Below are 20,787 nucleotides of genomic sequence, written 5' to 3' on the forward strand. Positions count from 1 at the left end.
TTTTTGCCTCTTGCATTTAGATGACAGTGTTGTGTTTATCATATAACACTGCTCTATGTAACATACAGTGGCATTGCTATTTTACTTGTATATGATACTGCTCTGTGTATTGTTTGCAGTCATACTATGTGTAATATATAATATTGCTTTGTATGCAATATACAGTAACATTTCTCTGTATTGTAGTCACCCCATTATATTTATATATCATGACACTGCTCTTTGTGTTATGTATAATACTGCTCATGTTTTATCTACAGTAATGCTATGCTGTGTTATAGCCAGATTGCTATGTGTAAAGAAAGAATAACAGCCATTTATAGAGTGGTTTTCATGACCTTGGGACTTCCCAAAGGGCTACACAGCCAATGAAGTACTTTTGAAGTGTAGTAATTGTTGTAATGTAGGAAATAGCAATCAATTTGTACACAGTAAGCTCTCCTAAACTCCAATGAGATAATTGACCAGATAATCTGTTTGAGGAATAAATATTGCCCAGGACACCAAGAGAACTCTCCTGCTCTTCAAATAGTGTGGTGGGGTCTTTTATATCCAGCTGCGAGGGCAGACAGGGCCTCGGTTTAACATTTCATCTGAAAGACGGTGCCTCTGATAGTGCAGCATTCCCTCAGTACTGCATTAAAACGTCAGCATAGATGTTGTGCTCAAGTCTCTGGAGTGGAGCTTGAACCCACAACCTTCTGAGTCAGAGGCAAGAGCGTGACCACTGAATAAAGGTTGATACCTTATGTATATTATATATAGTGTCACAGCTCTCTATATTATATATAATATCAGTGCACTGTGTATTGTATACAGTAACAAAGCTCTGTGTATAATAGTAATAATGCTGTATATATGATACATGGCTTTATGTATTATATATAACAACATAACTATTTTATATAATGTAACACAACCCTATGTTATATATAGAGAAACTGCTCTGTCTTATAGTAAAACTGCTCTGTGTAAAGAATGACAAAAAACAATTATATACTGCATCTCAGTGCCACCTCAGTGCATCCCAATTCACAGCCAGTGAAGTTACTGCTCTTTATTATATATGGAGACACTGCTCTGTATTAAATACAGTAATACTGCACTGGGTATTATATATAATATCACTGCTCTATGTGTTATGTAGAGTAACACATCGCATATATACAGTAGCACAGCACTGTATTGTATAGAGTATATACAGTAATATTACCCTGTTATATATAGTAATATGTTCTATTAAAGATAGGAACACAACTCTTATACAGTAATACTGTTTGGTTATATACAGCAATGCTGTTGTGAACATTATATACAGTAACTCTGTTCAGGGTCTTGTGTATTGTAACACTGCTCTGTTTATATATGGGAACACAGCTCTATTATATACAATAATGCAGTTCTTATGTACAGTACAACAGCTCTATTATATACAGTATCACTGCCCCTGTATTATATAGAATATCACTGCTCTGTTACATAATGTATCACTGCTCTATATTATGTATAATAATCACTACTCTATTTTATATACAGTATTACTTTTCTGTATTTACAGATTCACTGCTCCATATTATAAATATATCACAGCTCTATTATAGATTGCATCACTGCTCTATTATATACAGTAAAACAGCTGCATTATATAGAGTATCACTGCTCTATATTTTATACAATATCATTGCTCTATTATAGACAGTATCACTGCTCTGTATTTTATACAGTAAAACAGCTGCATTATATAGAGTATCACTGCTCTATATTTTATACAATATCATTGCTCTATTATAGACAGTATCACTGCTCTGTATTTTATACAGTAAAACAGCTGCATTATATAGAGTATCACTGCTCTATATTTTATACAATATCATTGCTCTATTATAGACAGTATCACTGCTCTGTATTATATACAGTAAAACAGCTACATTATATAGCGTATCACTGCTCTGTATTATATACAGTAAAACAGCTACATTATATAGCGTATCACTGCTCTGTATTATATACAGTAAAACAGCTGCATTATATAGAGTATCACTGCTCTATATTTTATACAATATCATTGCTCTATTATAGACAGTATCACTGCTCTATTATATACAGTAAAACAGCTGCATTATATAGAGTATCACTGCTCTATATTTTATATAATATCATTGCTCTATTACAGACAGTATCACTGCTCTGTATTTTATACAGTAAAACAGCTGCATTATATAGAGTATCACTGCTCTGTATTTTATACAATATCATTGCTCTATTATAGACAGTATCACTGCTCTGTATTTTATACAGTAAAACAGCTGCATTATATAGAGTATCACTGCTCTATATTTTATATAATATCATTGCTCTATTATAGACAGTATCACTGCTCTGTATTTTATACAGTAAAACAGCTGCATTATATAGAGTATCACTGCTCTGTATTTTATACAATATCATTGCTCTATTATAGACAGTATCACTGCTCTGTATTTTATACAGTAAAACAGCTGCATTATATAGAGTATCACTGCTCTGTATTTTATACAATATCATTGCTCTATTATAGACAGTATCACTGCTCTGTATTTTACACAGTAAAACAGCTGCATTATATAGAGTATCACTGCTCTGTATTTTATACAATATCATTGCTCTATTATAGACAGTATCACTGCTCTGTATTTTATACAGTAAAACAGCTGCATTATATAGAGTATCACTGCTCTGTATTTTATACAATATCATTGCTCTATTATAGACAGTATCACTGCTCTGTATTTTATACAGTAAAACAGCTGCATTATATAGAGTATCACTGCTCTGTATTTTATACAATATCATTGCTCTATTATAGACAGTATCACTGCTCTGTATTTTATACAATATCATTGCTCTATTATAGACAGTATCACTGCTCTGTATTTTATACAGTAAAACAGCTGCATTATATAGAGTATCACTGCTCTGTATTTTATATAGTATCACAGCTCCATATTTTTTACAATATCATTGCTCTTATATACAGCATTAATGCTTTATTATATACAGGGTCACTGCTCTATTATGTACAGTCTTCTTGCTACGCATATCGAGTATTACTGTTCTGTATTGTATACTGTATCACTGCTCCATTCTATCACTACTCTATCATAGATAGTATCGCTGCTCTGTATTATATATAATATCACTGCGCTAATATATACAATGTTATTCTGTATTTTATACAGTATCATTGCTCCATATCATTTAGAGTATCACTGCTCTGTATCATGTATACCTCACCATACAAAAGGTCCTTGGGTAATCAACTGTCTTCCATCCTGCGGACCTGTCTGTCCCACCAAAGCTGCCTCTGTTTTTGTATTTTATACAGTATAACTGCTCCATATCATATACAATATCACTGCTTTATTATAGACAGCAGCACTGCTCTATTATATACAATGAAACAGCTGTATTGTACACAATGACCACTGCTGTATTATGTGCAGTATCACTGCTCTGTATTTTAGACAGTAAAACAGCTCCATATTATATACAGTATCACTGCTCTGAGTTATATACAATAACACTGATCTATGTATTACTCTAAGACACAAAAACCCAACCGTGGCAAACAAAAGAAGTTAAAGATTGCATTAGGTCCAAGGCAGTGGCTTATAAGCTTGCCAGAAAAAGTGGTAAGCCCAAGGATTGGGAGCAATTTAGAGTCCAACAAAGGAGGACCAGAAAATTGATAAAGAAAGGGAAAAGGGATTATGAATACAAGCTAGCTAGAAACATAAAGGTGGTATGTGAAAAGGAAACAATTAGCAAGGACGAATGTGGGTCCATTGCAGGCAGCGACAGGGGGGTTTATGGTGAAGAATGAGGAAATGGCAGAGAGACTAAACAATTACTTTGTGTCTGTCTTCACAGAAGAAGACACAGAAAATCTCCCAGAAATACCAGGGAACAAAGGGACTTGTAAAAATGAGGAACTGAAAGTAATTAGTATCAATAAAGAGGTAGTACTTGGAAAAATTAATTGGATTGAAAGTTGATAAATCTCCTGGACCAGATAAGCTACATCCCAGAGTATTAAAGGAGGTGGCTATAGGGATAGTGGATGGTTATCTTTCAAAATTCTACAGATTCTGGAAAGGTCCTACAGAATGGGTAGTAGCAAATATAACCCCACTATTTAAGAAGGGAGCGAGAAAGAAAGAGAAATACAGACCTGTTAGTTTGACATCAGTAGTGGGGAAAATTTTAGAATCTATTATAAAGGATGAGATAACTGGACACTTGGAAAATAATGATACGATTGGGCAGAACCAACATTGATTTGTGAAAGGGAAATCATGTTTGACAAACCTGTTGGAGTTTTTTGAGGATGTTACTTGTAGCATAGATAAAGGAGAACCAGTGGATGTGGTGTATTTGGATTTTCAGAAGGCTTTTTACAAGGTCCCACACAGGAGATTAGTAAACAAGATCAGAGCACATGGGATTGGGGGTAATATATTGCAAAGGGTAGCTGTGGATAGGATGTTTCCTCTGGCTGGTGAGTATAGAACCAGGGGACACAGTCTCTGACAGAAATCAAAGAGTAGGAATAAATGGGTTATTCTCAGGATGGCAGGCTGTGACTAGTGGGATATTGCAAGGATCAATGCTTGTGCCATAGCTGTTCACAATCTATATAAATGATTTGGATATGGAGACCAATTGTAATATTTCCAAATTTGCGGATGACACAAAACTCAGGGAATGTAAGTTGTGAGGAGGATACAAGGAGGCTTCAAGGGGATTTGGACAGGTTAAGTGAATAAGCAAGAACATGGCAGATGGAATATAATGTGGATAAGTGTGAAGTGTTCCACTTTTGTGGAAAAAACAAAGGCAGAGTATTTCTTAAATGTTGAGAGGTTGGGAAATGTTGATGTCCAAAGAGACCTGGGTGTCCTTGTTCATGAGTTACTAAAAGCTAGTATGCCGGTGTAGCAAGCAATTAAGATGGCAAATGGTACGTTGGTCTTCATTGCAAAGGGATTTGAGTACAGGAGTAAAGATGTATTGCTCAATTGTATAAAGCCTTGGTGAGACCACACCTGGAGTATCGTGTACAGTTTTGGGCTCCTTATCTAAGGAAGGATATACTTGCCATAGAGGGAGTGCAACGGAGGTTCACCAGACTAATCTCTGGGATGGTGGGATTGTCTTATGAGGAGAGATTGCAAAAACTGGGCCAGTATTCTCTAGAGTTTTGAAGAATGAGACGTGATCTCATTGAAACTTACAAAATTCTTACAGGGTGTGACAGGGTAGCTATGGATAGGATGTTTCCTCAGGCTGGTGAGTCTAGAACCAGGGGACACAGTCTCAGAATACGGGGCAGGCCATTTAAGGCAGAGATGAGGAGGAATTTCTTCATTCAGAAGGTGGTGAATCTGTGGAATTCTCTACCCCAGAGAGCTGTGGAAGCTCAATCATTGAGCATGTTCAAGACAGAAATCAATAGATTTCTGTATACTAATGACATCAAGAGAAATGGGGATAGTGGGAAAAATGGCGTAGAGGTAGATGATCTGTTTGAATGGCGGAGGAGGTTCGATGGGCCGAATGGCCTACTCCTATTCCTATTTCGTATGATCCTACTTCTTAATGAATGCAGAACAGGCATGAGGGGCTAAATGCCCTACTCCTTTTCCGATACCCCTATATATACACCATCATTGCTCTGTATTAAAATCAGTAAAATAGCTCTGTATTATATACAGTTAAACAGCTCTATTGTATACAGTATCACTGCTCCATATATACAGTACAATAACTATTATGTGCAGTAATGCTTTATTATATACACTAATGCTGCTCTGTATACTATACAGTACCACTGCTCTATTAAAACCATTAAAATAGCTCTATTATATACAGTAAAACAGCTCTATTATATACAGTATCACTGCTCTGTAATATATACAATATCACTGCTTTATTATTTACAGTATCACTGCTCCATATTATATACAGTACAATAGCCCTATTATGTGCAGTAATGATGCTCTATTATATACACTAATGTTGCTCTGTATAATATACAGTATCACTGCTCTATTATACAGTAAAATAGCTCTATTATACACAGTAATGTTGCTCTGTATATAACTGCGTGATAACTTCCCTTCACTGGTTTGATAGAGGGATCCTCTCAATATGCATATGGCCTGGACCAGTGTCTGAATTCAGCCATTATCTTGGCTATAAAGGCCATGAGTCACTATACTGACACCGCGCTGACATCCATGATTCTTGTCTGTTTAGTGGATGTTTGAGTGCCTGAGCTGCCACCCTCTGAAGCCCACAGAGTGTCTGCTGGAGCTACTCATGTAGACCCACATAAGAAAAAGGCAAGCTGACTAAATCTTTTTCTTTTTCTTCACTTTCTCTAGCCTTGAGCAATCGGGTTGATGCTGGGAGGCAGTGCACTTAGGATGGATTTCCTGTATCTCCTTGCCTTCACGATGGTGTTTGGACTGTGCAGTAGTGTGAGGGGTAAGTAGCAATAGCACTCGTACTGCCATCTTTTTTGTTAAACATTCAGCAGCTGAAGTGAAGGGCTGAGGCCCATAAGCTGGACACCAGTGAGGTTCCAAAGCGTAGGAGTGTAGACAAGGTAGATCATGGATTAGGAATTAGTGGATGCCAAGCTTTGGATTTAAAAGCCTTTAGATTGTAGGAAGAAGGAAATGTCAAAAGGTTTCAGGAGTTCTTGGAGCAGGTTTAGGTGATAGGAGTTTCAGAGCAAGTTCAGGGAGCAGGTTTAGGGGTCAGGAGTTGATGGGGTGGGATTTCCTTTTAAAGGCTTGGATGTAAGATGGAGGACTTGGAGGAAAATTGGGCAGGTGGAAGCACACACACACATGGCTGAACCTAATTCCACTCTAATTTAAGTGGACAAAAAAATCAGGTGGGATCTGTCTGGAGTATCCTACCCAATTTTCCCCTCTCTGTTCTGCCCAGTAAAGAAGAGGGGAGACAATTTAGAGGAGGAGTGACCACTGTAGTAAGAGAAAAAAGAGCTCATGTTTGCATAGCACCTTTCACAACCCTTGAATGCCTTAAAGCACTTTATAGACAATGAATTACTTTTTAAAAGTGTGTAATGTAGGAAATGTCCACAGCATGCTGCCACAAGCAGCGATGTGATAATGACGAGGTAATTTGTTTGAAGTGTTAGTTAAGGGATGAATGTTGGCCAGGACACTGGGGAGAACTCCCCTGCTCTTCTTCAAAATTGTGCCATGGGATCTTTTACATCGGCATAAGAAAGTAGACGGGGCCTCGGTTTAATGTTTCATCCGAAAGACGGCACCTCTGACTGTGCAGCACTCCCTTAGTACTACATTGGAGTGTGAGCCTCAATTAAGTGCTGATATGCTGACACCTCTGTGTGTGTGTGTGTAGAAGAGGGGACAGTGAGCAGCCAACCTCACTACAGAAGCAAGAGAATCTGCATTATGCCTACGTCTTCTCGAGCCCAGAAAATTCACTGCAGCAGTCACATGGACAGCAAATCATCTGGTTGAGAAGAACAAATAACTTCTTAAAGCAGAAAGCTGACTAATAAAAGCTCAGAACCACTGCTTCCCTTGTATGTATCAGGTTTTTTTTAAATAGCAAAATCCCCTCTCCATTTTAATTTTAAAATCAGCTCTCCATGATGACCTAAACTGCAAGCCATTCATTTCGATGTACTTTTTTTCTAGTGAATCTCTGTTTTCTGCCCTGTACCTCTGGTTTTCTTGCGCCACTAACTACTCTTGACTAATAAGGCTTGTGGGTGGCCTGCTCCTAGGTTTCTGTCACCGCTGCCCTGTGTGCCCAACTGGCACAATGTGTGCTGCTAGCCCGGTACTGACTGTTTCTGATCTTTTTTTTGTATTTCCGGGATGTGGATGTCACTGGCAAGGCCAGCATTTATTGTCCATCCATAGTTGCCCTTGAGAAGATGGTGGTGAGCCACCTCCCTGAGCTGCTGCAGTCAGTGTAAATACTTCCACAGTGCTGTTAGGTAGGGATTTCCAGGATTTTGACTCAACAGCAGTGAGGGAATGGTAATATATTTCCAAGCCATGATGGTGTGTGACGTTGGGGACTTGAAAGTAATGGTCATCCCATGCACCTGCTGCCCTTGTCTTTCCAGATGGTGGAGGTCACGGGCTTGGGAGGTGTTCTGATTTTCCCTCTACTGTATGGGAGAATCACCCTGGCTGAGATCAGTGACTGAGAGCAAGAGTTCAGTGATGTGGGAAAACAAATGCAGGAGCCCCATTCTCTCTGGAAACCGTACAAATTATTTTTGGTTTAGTGAGACAGATTTGCACTCGCCCAGTAGCATAGTGGTTAATAAATGCACTGCCTGATGTGATACTGGCCATACATAGCAAAAGAAAAACAAAATACTGCAGATGATGGAAATCTGTAATAAAAAGAGAAAATGCTGGAAACACTCAGTAGATCAGGCAATATCTGTGGCAAGAGAAACAGAGTTAATGATGCAGGTCAATGATCTTTCATCAGAACTGGAAGAGATTAGAGATTTAACAGTTTTTAAGCAAATACCAAGCCAGGGAAAAGGTGGTGGGTGGGGTGGGGAGGGATTAGTGAGGAGCAAAAAGGGTAGTTTGTGATGGGTTGGAAGGCAAGACTGATTAAATAACAAAAGGGATGACAGTGCAAGGCAAAAAGGGGTAGTGGTGGGACAAGATAAGAAATAGCCTTTACAAGGTTTGTGCCATTAGCTGATCTCAGTCAGTGCAGTCGTTGCCTTCTGTCTTCCTGTATTGTGGGGAACAGAAATTCCAGGGTCCACTTGCTAGTTCAGTGATCTCAGCTGGAATATGTATGCCCCCATGTATGGGTGTGGAAGGAATCAAAGTGCTCTTGATGATTTGAATGAATTGCAGGAGCTCACTGTCGAGGCTCACAGTGCCATCAGGAGCAGAGGGTGAAATAACTTTTTTTTGACGCTGAGTGGGCTGTTTCAAAATGAAAGATGGTGGAATTCATAAGGCATGAAGACAGTGAGTGAAAGGGTCCATACAAGATCCCACAATACACTACCATTTTGTTGAGGTCCGTTAAAAAAACAAAGATATCAAGGAGACTTTACATTGAAGTAATGGCTCATCACATCCTCAAATTGCCCAGAAGTGCTTTATGATTGTTGATAATGTTCTGTCAGTCAAATGTTAGTCAATTTGCTCACAGCAAAACTCGATAAACAGCAATAAGATGAATCATTAGATAATCTGTTTGTGGTGGCGTTGCTTGAGGGAGGAATGTTGGCCTGGACACTGGGAGCCTTTCCTGCTCTTCTTGAAAAAGTACCACAAGAGATTTTTTAGGTCTGTGCAGATATTATCATCCTAAAGATGGCACTTTCAACAATGTCGCCCTCGTCCCATGCCGCTCTGATACAACACCAGTGATGCAGGTAAACCTTTAGGAGAACATTCATAATGATCTGTGGCACTGGAAACAACAGTCTTTGTGCACATTAGAGAGCAGCAGACCAATCGCTTGGCTCCCTTCCTTTTGTCCACCCCTTCCACCAGCCATCCATTGAGATATCAGCCATTGATCCCCAGCATCACTTTAGGAAATGCTAATCTGTTGATTGATTGTTTGATGACCAATTCATTGCACCGTCCCAGTCTGGGCAGCAGAACTGTCTCGCCTCCAAGCAGCAAACTGCATCACCATGAGCAGCTTTAGTACTCTAGACAGCGAAGAAACATTCCAGGGCAATGGCCTTGTCCTCCTTATCAAAATAGGTTCCCGTGTTAAGAAATGCCCTGTGGGGTGCAAGGCCTCCAGATCCCATTCTCCGATTTCAACGAGAGCAGTAGTGCTACAATTGGCCTCCACACCATGGATTAGAACAGATTCTGCACCTGATCACTATCCAGTGATCTCCGCTGTGGGCAGCAGGGTCAGGATCAGGTACAATTGTTACCCCTTCCATGGTCAAGTAGCCTGTCAACAGTGAGGCCTGTGAATGAAGAGCAGCTATTTGAACAAAGGTACCAGAGCAGCTGACTGGTAGAGTGATCTTGCATTTATACAGTAACCCCTCAGGACTGCACCAAAGGACCACTCAAAATTATATACTCGAGTCCTAGAGTGGGGCATGAACCAGAGGCATGAGTGCTACCAACTGAACCACACTGCCATTACATTGGTAGATGCACCTGCATTTAAGTGACCTCTGGTAAGACAGACCATTGGAAGCAGGATCTATAGAAATAAATTATGAGTCTGACGTCTGGTGGCCTTTTCCTGAAGTAGTGTGAATATAAGTGGTTGGTCATGGTCCTCTGGCAAATTCTGTGAAGTCTCCCTCATTTGAAGTTACAGTGATTGTTGGATCTCACTCTTATCAAATTGGAAGTATGTTTATTTTTAAGTAGGTTTACAATCTTCCACACTTTAATCTCATACCTGGATATTTCTCCTAAGGTTGGTAGATCTGGTCTTAGTAACCATAATTAGGGTTAGCACACATTCTCCGGAGAAAGGAAAATGACTGACTGTTAAAAGAGCCGCAGCCACATTAGACCCAGGAGTACCATTCCCTTCAGATTTAGGCAATGATGGGGGAGGGGAGAGGAGGGGTTCCTTGTGCATTCTGTTAATACTGTGAAAGAATAAATAAACAAACTGCACATTCCAACTTCCTACCCACCTACTGTTAGCTCTGTTTATTCATGTAATAGATTTGAAGTAGGGCTGTCCGTTCTTGGTAAAAGCTGTATGAAGCTCCTCTATAAACTCTCAGCATAAACGATGCACATCTGAATGGTGTTTGCAGAATCCTGGAATCAAAATAGTGATAACAAGGTAGAAAACTCCAATCCGCAGTAATGTCTTAGCAGCACTTCCTCATTCTTTTCTTTGTTGCTTTTGCCCTTTTTATCTTGTCCCTTGCTTCCTTTCACACTTGAACTTTCCTCTCACACTTTCAGGCCTGGATTTTGCGGTCAGTGGTGAAGGAATGGCACTCGCTGTTCATTACGCTTATAGCTGGCCACAGACTTTTTGCAGGCTTTTAAGGCGGCAACTCATGGTATTTAGAGATCCTTTTCAGTGTGGCGCCTCTACAGGGGATGTGTGGCAATTGTGAGCAGGACAAGCATCAGCGTATCTCCCAACCAATCACAAGAACAATTAGTTTGAAGACTCCTCACTGAAACACACTGGGTCTAAACCGGGAAATGTGAATTAGAATATTTAATTCAATGTAAAATAATGTACAGAAGGCAAAATAAAAAGAGGGAAAGAAAGATGGGATTGGAAGAGAGAGATAAAAGAGACAGAGAATTTTTAAAATTGATTTTTAAAATTTTTTATATCTCCAACAAGAAATAAATTCTGAAGGAATGAGACTCCAAACTTGTAAATTATTGCTATCACAGAGACATGGTTGAGGGAGAGGCAGGACTGGCAGCTCAACATTTCAGGGTATAGAATCTTCAGGCGTGACAGGGGAAGGGGTAAAAGAGGAGGTGGCATTGCACTGTTGATCAAGGAGTCAATTACTGCGGTAAGGAGGGATGATATCTTAGAAGGTTCCTCAAATGAGGCCATATGAATAGAACTTAAAAACAAACTTGGCTGGGAGTGTATTACAGGCCTCCAAACAGTCAAGGAGAGATAGAGGAGCAGATATGTAGGCAAATCTCAGAGAGGTGTAAAAATAATAGGTTAATAATAGTAGGGGATTTCAACTTCCCCAATATCAACTGGGATAGTCTTAGTGCAAAAGGCTTAAAGGGGGTGGAATTCTTAAAATGCACACAGGAGAGCTTTTTGAGCCAGCACGTAGAAAATTCTGCAAGAGAAGGGGCAGTACTGGACCTGATCCTAGGGAATGAAGCCAGACAAGTGGTAGAAGTGTCAGTGGGGGAACATTTCGGGGATAGTGACCATAACTCTGTAAGATTTATGGTAGTTATGGAAAAGGAAAAAGATGGACCAGAAATAAGGGTGCTGAATTGGGGGAAGGCTGATTTCAATATGATAAAACAGGATCCGGCCAAAGTGGACTGGGAGCAGCTACTTGTAGGAAGGTCTACATCAGACCAGTGGGAGTCATTCAAAGGGCCAACATGTCCCCGTTAAGGTGAAGGGTAGGACCAACAAGTCCAGGGAACTCTGGATGTCAAGGGATATAGAGGACTGGATAAGGACAAAAAAGGAGGCTTATGGCAGATTCAGAGAGCTGAAAACAGCAGAGGCACTAGAGGAGTATAGAAAGTGTAGGGGTACTTAAAAAAAGTAACTAGGAGAACGAAGAGGGGACATGCAAAAACACTGGCGGGCAAGATAAAGGAAAATCCCAAGATGTTTTATAAGTATATTAAGGGCAAGAGGTTAACCAGGGTAAGATTAGGGCCCATTAAGGAATAAATTGGCAATCTGTGTGTGGAGCCGGAGGACATAAGTCAGGTTTTAAATGATTACTTTTCATTTGTATTCACTATGGAGAAGGACGATGTAGGTGTAGAGATCAGGGAGGGGAATTGTGATATACTTGAACATAGTAGCATTAAAAAGGAGGAAGTATTAGCAATTTTAGCAGGCTTAAAGGTGGATAAATCCCCAGGCCCAGATGAGATGTATCCCAGGCTGCTATGTGAGGCAAGGGAGGAGATAGCAGGGGTTTTGACACAAATTTTCAAATCCTCTCTGGCCACAGGAAAGGTACCAGAGGACTGAAGGATAGCGAATGTGGTACCATCATTCATGAAGGGTAGCAGGGATAAACCAGGTAATTACAGGCTGGTGAGTCTAACATCAGTGGTAGGGAAATTATTGGAAAAAATTCTGAGGGACGGGATTAATTTCCACTTGGAGAGGCAGGGATTAATCAGGGATAGTCAGCATGGCTTTGTCAGGGGGAGATCGTGTCTAACTAACTTGATTGAATTTTTCGAGGCGGTGACTAGATGTGTAGATGATGGTAAAGCAGTTGATGTAGTCTACATGGACTTCAGTAAGGCTTTGATAAGGTCCCGCATGGGAGATTGATCAAGAAAGTAAGAGCCCATGGGATCCAGGGCAAATTGGATCCAAAACTGGCTTAGTGGCAGGAGGCAGAAAGTGATGGTCGAGGGTTGTTTTTGAAAATGGTAATCTGTGACCAGTGGTCTACCACAGGGATCGGTGCTGGGACCCTTGCTGTTTGTAGGGTACACTAATGATTTAGACGTGAATATAGGAGGTGTGGTCAGTAAGTTTGCGGATGACACGAAAATTGGTGGTGTCATAAATAGTGAGGAGGAAAGCCTTAGATTACAGGATGATATAGATGGGCGGGTAAGATGGGCGGAGCAGTGGGAAATGGAATTTAATCCTCAGAAGTGTGAAGTGATGCATTTTGGGAGGACTAACAAGGCAAGGGAATATACAATGGATGGTAGGACCCTAGGAAGTACAAAGGGTCAGACGGACCTTGGCGTACTTGTCCATAGATCACTGAAGGCAGAAGCACAGGTAGATAAGGTGGTTAGGAAGGCATATGGGAAACTTGCCTTTATTAGCCGAGGCATAGAATATAAGAGCAGGGAGGTTATGATGGAGCTGTATAAAATGCTAGTTAGGCCACAGCTGGAGTACTGCATACAGTTCTGGGCACCACAGTATAGGAAGGATGTGATTGCACTGGAGAGGGTGCAGAGGAGATTCACCAGGATGTTGCCTGGGCTGGAGCATTTCAGCTATGAAGAGAGACAGGAAAGGCTAGGGTTTTTTCCTTAGAGCAGAGAAGGCTGAAGTGAGACCTGATTGAGGTATACAAAATTATGAGGGGCATTGATAGGTTAGATAGGAAGAAACATATTTCCTTAGCGGAGGTGTCAATAACCAGGGGACATAGATTTAAGGTAAGGGACAGGAGGTTTAGAGGGAATTTAAGGAAAAATAATTTCACCCAGAGGGTGGTTGGAATCTGGAACGCACTGCCTGATGGGGTGGTAGAGGCAGGAACCCTCACAACATTTAAGAAGTGTTTAGGTGAGCACTTGAAACGCTATAGCATACAAGACTATGGGCCAAGTGCTGGAAAATGGGATTAGAATTGTTAGGTGCTTCATGGTCGGCACAGACACGATGGGCCGAAGGGCCTGTTTCTGTGCTGTATAACTCTATGACTCTAAAATTAAATTTTCAGTGTCAGAGAGGTTGTTTGACAGTAATTACTTCTTGTCAAGCTATTATAAATGCACCAGCCCAAACTTTTTCTGGCATGTTTAATGGTTATCTAATGGGTAAGTACAGCAACTTCATGCCATTCATTTATTTCAATGCCTAGTCTCTCAGTGAGACACCAGTGTAGTGAAGCTTGTGAAGGAGCAGGTCAAATCGGACATCAACTTTCGAATTTCCATGTTAACTGCATATGTGCAGATGCAGCAGTTGCTGTCTGATTTACTCCTTAATAATGATGAGCATTACCATTATTTCTATTGCAAAATCTGGGTCTATGTCTAACCCTTGCACTCTCTAATTTTCTCCCACTCTCTCTTCACCCATATTGTTGTCTCACACACTGCGTCTCACTTGCTTTTCTTAGTTCTCACCACTCTCTCTCAACACCCTATTGCTATCTCTCACACTTTCTCACTCTTGTTCTGTCTAGTTCTCTGCCCCTCTCTGTCTCCATTGTTATCTGTTTACACTGTGCTGCACACTTACCCTCTCTATCTCTATCCCAAACTCTTTCTCTCATTTTAAAATGCCTGTGCGGAGTTTGCAAGTTCTCCCTGTGTCTGCGTGGGTTTTCGCCGGGTGCTCCGGTTTCCTCCCACATCCAAAAGATTTGTAGGTGATAGGTAAATATGCCATTGTAAATTGCCCCTAGTATAGGTAGGTGGTAGGGAAATACAGGGACAGGTGGGGATGCGGTAGGAATATGGGATTAGTGTAGGATTAGTATAAAATGGGTGGTTGATGGTCGGCACAGACTCGGTGGGCCGAAGGGCCTGTTTCAGTGCTGTATCTCTAAACATAAACATAAACAAGCATCTCTGCAAAGCTGAGAGCATTTCTGTCATCACTGCGGCTGTCAGGCATATTTTAAACAAAGCGACTCCTGACAACGCAGCCTAGTGCTGAGCACTCCCAGATTCTTTTAAAATTTGCTACCTATTGGTTGATGTTTCAGACCGAAATGAATGGTTTGAAAATTTGAAAGAGATTTGTTATATTTGAGTTCTCCCTTTCCAGCATTTTACAAAAGTCCACATTTCTCAAGTCTCACTTATTTTCAATAGCAGATTCTTGTGGGGGAAAAGAGATGTCACAGCTCTGTATTGTGACCATTGGTTCAGTGAAAGGCACAGTCAGGGATTAACAACAGGGATGAGGAACTTCAGTTACACGAAGAGACTAGAGAAGCTGAAATTGTTCTTCTTAGAACAAAGATTAAGGGGAAATTTACAGAGGTATTCAAAATTATGAAAGTAAATAAGGAGAAACTGTTTCCACAATAGGAAGATCAGTAAATAGAGGAGACAGATTAGAGATAATTAGCAAAAGAACCAGAGTGGAGATGAGACATTTTTTTATGACATGAGTTGTTATGATCTGGAATGCACTACCCGAACGGCTGTGAAAGCAGATTTAATGTTAACTTTCAAAATGGATTTAAATATATTGAATATATAAGAAAATATACCAGGCTCTGGAAAAAAAAGTACAGGGATGGGATTAATTGCCGAGCAATTCTGAGCGCCATACTTTAGGAAGGATGTGAAGGCTTTAGAGAGGTTGCAGGAAAGACTTATGAGAATGGTTTCAGAGATGAGGAACTTAATGGATAGATTTGAGAAGCTGGGGTTGTTCTCTTGACAGAGGTTTTAAAGGAGATTTGATGAAGGAATTCAAGATTATGAGAGGTCTAGGCAGAGTAGATAGGAAGAAACTGTTTCCTTTGGCAGAGGGGTCGAGAACCAGCAGACACTGATTTAAGGTGATTGGAAAAAGAATCAGAGGTGATGAGAATAAAACTTTTTTTTACGCAGCAAGTGGTTAGGATCTGGAATGCACTGCTTGAGAGTGTGATGGAGACAGATTCAATCGTGGATTTCAAAAGAGAATTGGATAAGTATTTGAAGATAAGAAATGTTCAAAGTTATGGGGAAAAGGGAGTGGAACTAGCTGAATTGCTGTTGCAGAGAGCTGACGGGCCAAATAGCCTCCTTCTGTACTGTAACCATCCTATGATTCTAGGATTCAAAGAGCCAGCACAGGCATGCTGAACCAAATGGCCTCCTCTGTGCTGTACAATCTTTGATTCTAACTGTTTGTCTTTATGTTGTACCTTTAACACTTCAAAGCACTTTTACTAAAGGCAAAATAGGAATGGACACCCAGCCATGATGGGAGAGCAAGGAGAGGGGACTGAATTCTTTATCAAAGAGGTGTTTTAAGAAGACATTTAAAGGTGGAGAGAGACCGTGTGGGATTTATGGAATCAGTACCAGATAATCAAAAACCAAGCTTTTAAAGACTGAAATCAGTTTTAATCAACAAGTTTTCAGAATAAGGTGATGACTGTTTCTTTGAGATCCAATACTGGGTAAAAAATTTTTTAATTCATTCCTGGGATGTGGGCGACGCTGACCAGGCCAGCATTTATTGCCCATCCCTAATTAACCTTAGAAAATGGGTAATGACTATACTTAAAAATCCCCAGTAAACCAAACAGTCCAGAAGGTTCCAGGCCTGTGGTGGGTTAGTTCTCGGACCCTAAAGTTAACTCAGCACTTCTGTGTTAGAGAGGTACAACATTTCTGTGAGGGTTGCCACTTGTAAGTGCTGCTATCCCTGATGCAAAGTGGGTGTGAGTGTGAATGGCAGTCAGAGCAGGATCAGCCCAAGCGTGACACCTCCACAACTAAATGTTCTTTGACTAGCAGACAGGTGAAGAATGACCGTTCAGCCTAGTCACTGGGAGTGCTGGCACTCGTGGAGCTTTCCTCCTGTGAGAGTCAGTGCCGGCAGCAGATAACTGGGCAACGAGCAGTGGAAATTATCTGAGTCAGGAATGGGAACAGAAATAATTAGGAAAAAGCTGACCTTGGGTGAGGGGAATGGAAAAAGAAAATGATAGGAAATTGATTTTCAAAAGCAATGTTCTTTTATATGAATCAGTGGACTTTTTCTTCAAATGATTTATGAGGAGGTGGACTGCAGCTCCCTAAAGAATGAAACTGCTGGAATGCTCTTCACTCTTCAGATCAGAGAGGCCTGGTTTTGTTGAGTGACAAGGTAAGCTGACATTTCATTTAGCCATGAAGGCTAAAGTGTGCCAGATAGTGACAACTGTGACCATTTATTGAGGTCTCCTGCAGAATTAGCACTTTGATGTTGTTATCGGTTAGGAAACACAGCTTTTACATTAAGCAATACCCTTCTACTGTAAGTCAGGAGAGTGACCTAGGGTAAATTGTACTGTATGACATTAGCACATGGAATTATATGGGACCTCTCTGCCTACTATTTTAACAAAGGCTTTAATCTGTTTATTTTTAAATGAAATAGCAGATGGAGGAATTGCATACGATTGTCTTAACATGCTGTTATGTGACAGGAAACAAAGGGTCCTGCTTGGTTGGAAGTGTTGTACTCCAGGGGTCAGTGCTGGGTCAATTTACGACCTCAGTGTATAGAGAGATGACTTGGACTTAGGTAGAGGGGACACAATCCTAAAATTTGCTGACAACACAAAAGTGTGGAGGAGGCAGTGGAGGGGGGCAGGGGGATGGGTGGTGGTGGGGGGAAGTGACGAGGATTGTAAAGGACCCCAGGAGGACATTGCTGAAAAAACGTAATCAGATTGGGCTCTGGCACTCTGCATACCAAAGGGTTAAAAGTAGGAACACTTCTCCTGGAGGGACAATGAATATGCACCAGCCAGCAGTGCATGCTGCAGTGTTAATTGGTCATTTGTACCTTGCTGATATTTAAACACTTCCCTGTTGTGAAACTGTTTAATTAATCTCAGTTATACAATGCGGTAATTAGTGGAAAACAGACAGTAAGAACAAAAGGGCAGCAGTTGGAGACCCTGTATCTGTGTTTAAAGAAACATTCATCTACAGTTCCCATCAGAGGGGGCCTGCTGTATGTAAAGGCCATTTAATTCCCATCTTTATCATCACCTGGAATTTCAACAGTACCCTCCCAGTCTCATACTTTACCTTTGGTAGAAGGTGGTGAAGTTACTCGAGAGAAATGGGTGTTTACACTGCTTGGGAGTCAATGTAAGTTTCAGCGGGTGTCTAAATCTAACTATGCAGATTATCCGCCTGTTATCCACCCCACTCAATTTTCCTTCCCACTGCTTTCCAGAGGAAAATAAAATCTGGCCAGGTGTATAGCAGCAGCCTGATCTGATAGCGCCCATTTTACCACCTGGCTGTAAGTTACTCCCAGGTTTTCGTTGATCTTCCAGTGATGTTACAGCAGAGAATGGGGAAAACTCCATAGGTATTCTAGCCCATGTTTGTTTAATTGGGTCTGAGACACACAGTGCAAATTTGCACATTCATACATAAATGCATGCTGCTATAAACTAGGAAATCCCTGCTGCCAAATAAACATTGCTGCACTGGTGCAATTAACTTGACTGCTGCCTCCCAACATTGAGGACCTGGTGCTCCTGACCTGTCATGAGTGGCCCCATATCAACTGCACGTCGTACTCACACAAACAAGCACACAGTGCTCACACACACACAGGACATGCTGTGCTCGCTCATGCACACAATGCACATGCTGTGCTCACACACACAGTGTATGCAGTGCTCACACACACACACACGCACATACAGAGTACATGCAACGTTCACACATGCACACACATAGTGCTCACACACAAGCACATACAGCGCTCACACACTACACACAGTGCTCACACATGCACACACATATTACGCACAGTGCTCATACACACAGTACACTCAGTACGCACACACGTAGTACACTCAGTGCTCACACATATTATACACAGTGCTCATACACATACACACAGTATGCAAGGTTATAGTGTTGTCACAACATGGTCTGACTTCCTGCTGTCTATGTGAGCAAACAGCATTTTATCTGAGATAGTCATAGAGTTATACAGCACAGAAACAGGCCCTTCGGCCCATCGTGTCTGTGCCGGCCATCAGGTACCTAGCTATTCTAATCCCATTTGCCAGCACTTGGCCCGTAGCCTTTTATGCTATGGCGCTTCAAGTGTTCATCTAAATGCTTCTTAAATGTTGTGAGGGTTCCTGCCTTTACCACCCCTTCAGGCAGTGCGTTCCAGATTCCAACCACCCTCTGGGTGAAATTTTTTTTCCTCAAATCCCCTCTAAACCTCCTGCACCTTACCTTAAATCTATGCTTCCTGGTTATTGAACCCTCCACTAATGGAAAAAGTTTATTCCTATCTAACCTATCAATATCCCTCATAATTTTGTATATTCATATTTATATTTATATTTTATATAGATTGTATCAAAGTGTTCCGATATGGTCATTGAAGCATCACCACTCAATTAAAATTGATCATTACCCAGTCTGGTTTTGTTTGTGAGTGAGGTGAGTGAGCCCCAGTGTTATGTTAGCAACTCTACATAGCTAGTAAGATAAATAGATGGGACAGGGCAGCGGTGTTATGTATTCATGCCTGACAATACAGGGTTACTAAAGCACAGATCCTGGTAATAGTTTAATGAGCAGCCCTGGTGCGTAGTTGTGTTCACACCTGGTGGAAGCAATAGAGATTTCTGTCTGAGTTCACAATTAGAACTGGCAAACTAACAACCATTTTGAACTCACTTCTTTCCTGTACGTGGGGCTTGTGTTAGTGATTGTGTAGGGAGTGGGGGGGGTGGGGATTCCAGTTCAAAAGGTCAGGTCCACTTCTACTTGTCAGGTTTAAGAGTTCTTGTAAAATGGCGGAAACTCTGTGTTGATCAGGAAATCCTGAGCGAGATTAATGGAAAATGGGAGATGAGCCAAGCATTCGCTGGGACAGCCAGTCCCTGTTCTCTCAATAACCCGGCTGCCATTTTACCTTCAGAGTGGGATGTCAGCTGAGCTTTGCAGACTTTCAGCTGCAGTAGAATATTTCTAAAAAGAATAAATGCTTTGAGGTTATTATTGCCTTTACCTATCTGTACTTTAACAAATCATTGGAGTAATTGTCTCAGTTCAAGCAGAAAATGAGACTGGGCTGAGAGGAGATGGTTCTAGCACTTAGGAAAAACTTCAGAAGCAATGTGTCCCTGTCACAGGCTGTTTGACTCTCCTCTCCTCTCCAAACCTGCTCCTCTCATTCTTCCCCCAGATCTCCACTATTTCTAAACCTCTTTCCCTCTATATACCTTTTTACGTTCATCCCCCATGTTTGTAACCACCACCCCCATACCCTATACTCTACTCGCCCACCAACCACTATTCTCCTTGTCCACCTAATCATCTGCTCCACTGGTCATTTTTCAACTTTACTTCAACTGGAATTTTTTTCTAAATTATCTTGTGTGCTCCCTGTCCCTCTACCCAACCACCTCTCATTTTCTCTGGTAACCTTTTCTCTTCTTGTATCTGAACCAGTTTTATAGTTTTCCAATTTAGATTCCTCAATTACTCAATAGGTAAATGCACTACATGGAATGAAAGAAAGAACTTACACTTATTCAGCACTTTTCACATCCTCGGAATCACTTTTTAAGTGTAGTTGCTATTGTTCTGT

General features: G+C 40.9%; 1 protein-coding gene across 5 annotated transcripts in view; it reads left to right on the plus strand.

Moving 5' to 3' along the window:
• The window catches only part of LOC137375800 (fibroblast growth factor receptor-like 1), a 211,507-nt gene that overhangs the window by 2,091 nt on the left and 188,629 nt on the right, over positions 1–20,787 (plus strand). For 4 of the 5 annotated variants that reach the window (XM_068043265.1, XM_068043269.1, XM_068043267.1 and 1 more), the window contains exon 2: positions 6,426–6,528. In XM_068043265.1, the coding sequence (XP_067899366.1) occupies positions 6,444–6,528 (85 nt within the window). In that variant the 5' untranslated portion in view covers positions 6,426–6,443. Of the gene's footprint in view, positions 1–6,425; positions 6,529–16,991; positions 17,311–20,787 lie in introns of those variants that run through there. The other variant, XM_068043268.1, reaches the window with a different exon arrangement.

The sequence above is a fragment of the Heterodontus francisci genome, chromosome 12 (genome assembly GCF_036365525.1).
Source record: "Heterodontus francisci isolate sHetFra1 chromosome 12, sHetFra1.hap1, whole genome shotgun sequence".
Lineage (NCBI taxonomy): Eukaryota > Metazoa > Chordata > Chondrichthyes > Heterodontiformes > Heterodontidae > Heterodontus > Heterodontus francisci.